This window comes from Rana temporaria, chromosome 3 (genome assembly GCF_905171775.1).
Source record: "Rana temporaria chromosome 3, aRanTem1.1, whole genome shotgun sequence".
NCBI classification, from domain to species: Eukaryota; Metazoa; Chordata; class Amphibia; order Anura; family Ranidae; genus Rana; species Rana temporaria.
In genome coordinates, this window is record NC_053491.1 from 467,657,656 (window position 1) to 467,664,796 (window position 7,141).

General features: G+C 56.4%; 1 protein-coding gene across 1 annotated transcript; it reads left to right on the forward strand.

Annotated features, from left to right (window-relative positions):
- Positions 1-891: 891 nt before the first annotated feature.
- Positions 892-5,673, forward strand: LOC120930626. The gene is made up of 2 exons (XM_040341802.1): positions 892-1,407; positions 5,078-5,673. The coding sequence occupies exons 1-2, from the start codon at positions 1,059-1,061 to the stop codon at positions 5,671-5,673; spliced, it is 945 nt and encodes a 314-aa protein (XP_040197736.1). The 5' UTR covers positions 892-1,058.
- The last annotated feature ends 1,468 nt before the right edge of the window (positions 5,674-7,141 follow it).

Consider the following 7,141-nt stretch of genomic DNA (forward strand, 5'->3'; position numbering starts at 1 on the left):
ACAGCATTTCTCTAGGGGAAAATTATGCCTGGCTAGGCCACACCCAAATGGAAATGGAGTTCCAGTATAAATGGTCTGTCCCTATTTGTCTGAAACCTCTTCCTGATGCCAAGCACTGTCTGAGACAGGTGACCTGTCCCTACTTTATCCATAAACCAACCCAGGGTCTTGATAAACTGCCTGGCCCAAGATTGCCTCAAAGACAAACATCTAATCTGATGCCGCCTCTGACCGAGAAGATAAGATGAATGAGGTTCCCTTCGACTTCACCTGCATTGCTGCTACAGATGAATGCCACTAGTTGTGTACAATAGACTGCATCAGAGAGTCCCAGAGCCGGGAGTGCAGCGGTAGGAGGAGGGACGGCATGACAGGGGGGGACCGCAGGATAGACAGTGGCTGTGGCCGTTTTAAGATAGGAGGGTCCGTGTGGGGAATCAGTGCAGCGCTGCTTTAAGAGAGTGGAGCAGGCTGGGGGAGGAAGGAGGGGCTGGCTGGCTCTGTTCTGCAGGGAGGAAGTGACGTAGCGTCACTCCTCCATCTTAACACATCGGTAAAACGTGCGTGTCTGCTCGGCTCTGCATCATGGCGGCCGGGGCAGACTTTTTGGCGCAATTGCGGGCGGCGGTGTCCGCCCAGGGTACAGAGTGGGTGAGAGCACAGATGGCAGCAGCACTGGATGGCTCGGCGGCGGCGGCGGCGCCCGGCGGGGGGGGGGGGGGCGGCAGCAGCAGCACGCGCTCGGAGGTCTAGGCCTCCGGAGCGGTACAGCCCAGACAACTCCCCGGGGGCTGGGAGGCACGATCGGAGACCCGATGGGGGCCCTCAGGCCTCTTCTTCACAGCGCTCTCCACCTGAGTCTGTGGGGGGGGGGGGCCGGGAGGAATCCGCGGCGTGGACGGAGTGCGACGGCGGGGACAGCGAGCAGGTCTGCGGGATCCTCCCCACCTGCGCGGAGGAGGTGCCAGGACGACGCGGTCGGGGCTGCCAGAGGGGTCCAGGGCAGTTCCGCGGCCCGGCGGGGAAGACCTTGTCAACGGGCCGGAGGCCAATCAGCGATGGCGGCCAGGGGTCCCAACTCATCCGGAAGCGGCGCAGCAGGAAGGTCGGTAGGGGATGTCGGCGGTGGAGTGAGCGAGTCTGGCCCCCGGGGAAGGGCCAGGAGTCCGTCGGTGGCAGTTGCTAGCGGGTCCGGTTCGGGTCGTGGAGGAAGGAGCGAGCAGCAGCCGGGGCCCTCCGCATCCAGGTCACGAGCGACGGGAACGAGATCAGAGGACGCCTCGCCAGCACGGAGCGCGGTCAGGTCGGAGGGGGAGCTGTCCGGGTCGGAAAGCGGAGAGGACTCGGGACATCTGTCAGCGGTGGATGGCGGTGCAGCGGCTCGGGGACCCAGTCCTCGGCAGCCCGGTAAGTCGACTACATCTACTACTATTTGTGCACTCTTACACGATTTGTTAGGTCAAGGCCGGCAGGGGGTGGGTGCTAACTCAGTGCAGACACATACGGCAGGCGAGGGGGCCTTGGCGGGGCAAGGGGCGGAGGATCAGAGTCAGGACTTGTGGTTTGGCCTGCTAAATTTGGTGCAGCGTTTTGGGCCCGACAACGGGGGGGTTCGATCACCGGCGGTGGCTTGGGGGTCGAGGGTGGAGCCGGCGGCGGCACCTATGGTGCCTGCGGTGGCTGCACCGGTGGTGCCCGCGGCGGCTGCTGCTCCGGTGGCTCCTGCACCGGTGGCAGCGTCCCCAAGCACTGTGCCCCCGGCGGGAGATACGCTGGCGGGTGGTTCTACGGGCGAAGGGGTAGCTGAGGCAGGGGACAAGAAGAAGGATGCGGTTAGGTTGGCGGATGCGGCAAAAAGCGAAATGTATTTTTGCTTTGAAGCCCCTCTGGGAATGCATCTCAAGGCAGAGGTGAAGGAGAAGATCTGGAAGGGGGAGTACGTGGAGATCTTCACGTTGCTGCCCCTGGAGAAATTCAATCTGGATAGATTGAAGCCGGAGGAGAGTAAGAAGGAGGATGAGGAAAAGCGGCGTTATCGCTTGATTCCTCGCACGTTTAACAATTGGCTGCAGGCCTTTTCGATTATGGCGTGCGTGATTGGGGAAAAACACCCGGAGCACTGTTCGGGTTTGTTTATCTACCAGGAGTCGATTTGCGAGGCTCAGCGGACGTATGGGGGCACGGCGTGGCTCCGTTACGATGAGCAGTTCAGGCAGAGGATGGCCGTGAGATCGTCGCTGCGCTGGGACCACAAAGACATAGCGCTGTGGATGAAGATTATGACGGCGGCGAGGGTGCCGGGTCAGTTTTTTCAGGGGGGGGTCGGATGTCCCTCGGCCTCGGGACAGCCGACTGAAAAACGATGGGGCTATTGCTGGCAATTTAATGACAGTACGTGCAAGTACGGCGCGAACTGCCGTTTCAAGCACACTTGTTCAGGGTGCGGGGGCTCCCATTCCCTGTCCAAGTGTTTTAAGCGCGGAAAGGGGCGTCCCGGTGATTCTGCGGGAAAGGGGGTTGACTCCGGTCCGGGTGGAAAGGATGCGCCCCTTTCTCAATAGGTACCCTGACAGACGAGCCGCCAGGTTGTTTGAGGACGGTTTTACTGACGGCTTCAGAATTCCGTGTTCCCTTTCGGTGGTCCCCCCTGAGGCAAAGAATTTGAGGTCCGCCTTCTTGCACCCCTCGGTGGTGGCTGAAAAGCTGGCTAAGGAGGTGCAATTGGGGCGGATGGCCGGGCCTTTTCCGGTGATTCCGCTTAAGGACTTGGTGGTTTCTCCTTTGGGGGTAGTCCCGAAGAAGGAGCCGCTTAAGTTCCGCTTGATCCATCACCTTTCCTTCCCGAAGGGTGGTTCGGTGAATGAAGCGATTGCGCCGGAGGCATGTTCCGTGTCATACACTTCTTTTGACGCGGCTGTGTCGTGGGTGCGAAAATGTGGACAGGGTGCTCTCATGGCGAAGGCTGACGTGGAATCGGCGTTTCGGTTGCTTCCGGTTCACCCGGAGAGCTTTCGTTTTTTGGGTTGCGCTTGGGATGGAGCATACTATGTGGATCGCTGTTCGCCCATGGGTTGTTCCATCTCTTGTGCCTTATTCGAAACCTTCAGTTCCTTTTTGGAATGGGTGGTGCGGGATTCGTCAGGGCTCAGCTCGGTGGTCCACTACCTAGATGACTTCTTGTGTGTGGGCCCCCCGAAGTCGAACGTGTGTTCGGTCCTATTGGGGACGTTGCAGTACGTGGCGGAGCGTTTCGGGGTCCCGTTGGCACCCGAAAAAACGGAAGGCCCCACGTCGTCCATCGTCTTTTTGGGCATTGTGCTGGACTCAGTGAGGATGGAGTGCAGGTTACCCGTCGATAAGTTGGAGGCGCTTAGGGAAGAATTGCGGGGAACTATTGGTATGCGGAAGATTCAGCTGCGAAAATTGCAGTCCCTGCTGGGGAAGTTGAACTTCGCATGCAGGATAATTCCCATGGGCAGGGTCTTTTGCCGCAGGCTGTCCGCAGCGACTGCTGGGGTGAGGGCACCGACTCATTTGGTGACTTTGACGGGGGAACACAGGGAGGATTTGGAGATGTGGCACGAATTCTTAGGGTCCTTTAATGGACGGGCATTGTGGATGTCTGGGCCCGTTAGCAATTTTGACCTGGAATTGTTTACGGACGCCGCCGGCTCCACTGGCTACGGGGCCTTTTGTCAGGGTAAGTGGAGTGTGGGCGAATGGCCGAAGTCATGGGAGGAGGTGGGTTTCTTGAAGAACCTTGCACTCCTCGAGCTATTCCCGATTGTGGTGGCGTTGGAGTTGTGGGGCGAGTCGTTTCGGAACTTGAAAGTTCGCTTTAACTGCGACAATTTAGGCGTCGTTCAAGTGGTGAACCGAGTGTCGGCTGCTTCGCAGCCGGTGGTGCGGTTGCTTCGGCATTTGGTTTTACGTTGCATGTCCTTGAACGTGTTTGTTTATGCGGTGCACCTGCCTGGGGTGGAGAACACTTTAGCTGACGCTTTGTCTCGATTCCAGTGGGACAAATTCCGGGAGTTGGCACCAGCGGCGGAGCAGCACGGAGTCCCCTGCCCCGTATGGATGTGGGACATTGCTTTGAGCAAGCGGCAAAGTGGATTCGGCGGTCGGTGAGTGGGGCTACATGGAATGCCTACTCCAAGGTATGGCGGGAATGGCAGGCTTTCACGGATGGTTTGGGAATTCCACCGGCGGGTCAGGAAGCTGGCTTGGCGTTGCTACACTTTCTTAATCTGAAGATGGAGGAGGGGGTATCGGCGTCAGCAATTGATCGGCTCTTGGCCGGTTTAGCTTTTCTTTTCAAATGGCATGGCGGCAGGGATTTCACCAAAGATTTTTGGGTGAAGCAGTCAGTTAAGGGGTACAGAAAAGGGCGTCGGACGGCCGTCGCCCAGTTTCATTTTTGATGTTGCAAAGTTTGTTTCGCCACTTACAGTCAGTGTGCAACTCGGCTTACGAGATTGCACTTTTCCAGGCAGCGTTTGCGCTTGCCTTTTTCGGGGCTTTGCGTATCGGGGAGTTGGTCAGTGCGTCCAGGACGGCCCATGGGGGCCTCTTGGAAGGAGATGTGGAGTTGTGGGGAGACGAGGTGGGGGTTTGGGTACGCAGGTCGAAAACGGATCAGGAAGGTAAGGGTATGCGCCTATCGCTGTTTCGCGTTCCGGACGCGACAATTTGTCCTGTACGGGCTGTGGAACACTTTTGTTCCGTGCGTCCTGGACTAGGGGGTTCCTTTTTGGTACATCAGGATGGGTCTGCGCTATCCCGCTTTCAGTTTTTGGCGGTATTCAGGAAGTGCGTGGTGGCGGCGGGGTATAATCCCAGGGAGTATGCTACGCATTCATTTCGCATAGGGGCCGCCACGGAAGCAGCGAGGGCGGGATTGGATGCGGCCGCGGTAAAACGGATTGGGCGGTGGGATTCGGACAGGTTTAGGATTTATGTTCGCCCGCAGTTGTTGCATGAGTAAGGGGGTGGACATAGGGACATTGGTGGAGGTTGGGCATTGGGGTATAGGTGAGCAAATTTTATGGGGGTTGTTTGTGTTCTTGTTTTTCAGATGGTGAGCCCTGTCTGGTCTGGATCTTTGGGCATTCTTATGTGTCTTGGGGGGCCAGGCGGGCCGAGGTGAGGCCTACGGGTAGACAGCTGGGGATTCCCACTCAGGACGCAAAGGTTCGGTGGATTGGGTTTCCGGGAATGATGTGGGGCAGGGTTTTGCCGGAGGTGCTAAAATTCACCCGTTTGGACAGGGCCCCTGACATTCTGCTGCTACATGTTGGGGGTAATGATATGGGGGCCAGGTCCATGCACCAACTTATTAGGGACATAAAGTGTGATTTCTTGAGATTGCGCTCTTTGTTTCCCGGCATGGTGATAATTTGGTCGGAGATGGTGGGTAGGTCAAATTGGCGGTGGGCCTGGTCAGTAGACAAAGTTAACAAGGCCCGTGTGAAAGTGAACAAGGAGGTGGGGCGTTTCGTGGTCAGGAATGGGGGGTTGGTCGTGAGACACAGGGAGTTGGAGGAGGAGACTTGGCGTTTTCTGAGGAGTGATGGGGTCCACCTCAATCCGATTGGCATTGATTTGTGGGCCTTGGGTCTGGAGGAAGGAGTACGCAGGGCCCTTTCGGTGTGGAGGTGCACGCATGGGTAAGGTTTTGCCCTTGCGTGCGGTGGCGGTGTTTGGGGTTTCTGGAGAGGGTAAAGGCAGGACGTTTGCTTGCAAACGGTTGTACCCATAGGTATATGGGGATACGGGTACCTTTCGGTCAACAAGGTTGACCAGGAAGGAGTTCATGTGTAGGTCACTGTGGACAGGTGTACTGCCTCCGAGTCTGGGGTTTGCGACTGAGGCCGAAGTTAAAAAACAGTTATTGTCCCAGTGGCCAGTTGAAGTTGTGGTCTTTAGACCACCAGATGGTTTAAAGTTGTGAAATACGTTGTTTATAGAAAATGGTTATTTATGTTAATATTAGTTTTGTTAAATAAAATCGGCCGTAAGGCCAACTTTACTCCACACCGGTGTCAGTCGTTAATTTTGGTAAAGGGGGTAAAGTGGGTAGCAGGTAAAAGGTGGGTGGTCAGAATCCTAAGTCGGCCCTTAACATGTCATGCCTACAGACTTAAAGGTATCCTATGATTGTCAATGTGGATCCTCTCATTACTCGCCTAGCAACTCACCTGCCATGCGTTGCGGATTGTCACTTGCCATGACATGTTACAGATTGTCAACATTGAAAATTGTCACTTGCCACACATTGCAGATTGTCACTTACCATGTTCCAGACTGAAGTGCAGGCAGCAGAGAGATGTTGTAACCGCTCTGCTGCACAGTGAGGGCGTAACTGCAGGGCGGGTGGTGAGAGATGTCGTCTCTCTGCTCCCCCACCCATAGTTCCACTGACTGCCCAGCAGGGCTAGCGCAAGGCAACATGGGCACTTGCCTTACAGCGCCAGCCCTGGGGGGGCGCCAAAAAAAGCTCCCTGTTAAAAAGAAATTAAAACCGGGCGGCCGCCTCCCACACTATAGCCGCGGCGGCGCTCTATTCTGTTTTTTCTTCTACTTGGCGCCGCCATGCTGTAAACACAGCATCAGGTCCCATACGGCCTATCACCACAGCGCCTCCCACTCCGCCACCCGCCAATCACATACAAACGAGCATAGAAAAAAGTTTCCCCGCCGGAAACTTTTTTTTCCCATGCTCGTTTGTGTGCGATTGGCGGGCGGCGGAGTGGGAGGCGATGTGCCTCTGGTGTGATTGGCCGTGATGCTGCGTTTACAGCACGGCGGCGCCAAATTTGGTTTTCTACATCGATCTGAAGCATCCAGCACGGTAAGCAGGGGAGAGAGGCAGAGAGCTCTCAGCTGCTAAAGCTAACGTAAGTAAACCAGCAGGTGATTGCCCTCTGTTCAGCGCTGCTCACTGTCTCTCCATCTGCATATTTAATGTAGGAAGGGACAGAGGGGGGTGTCTGTAAATCTAAAGGGGGTCTAGGGGTGCAGAGTGTTGCCGTGTAATGTAAAAGGGGTCCAGAGGTGCGGTGCTGTGTAATGTAAAAGGGGTCCAGAGGTGCGGTGCTGTGTAATGTAAAAGGAGTCCAGGGTGCTGTGTAATGTAAAG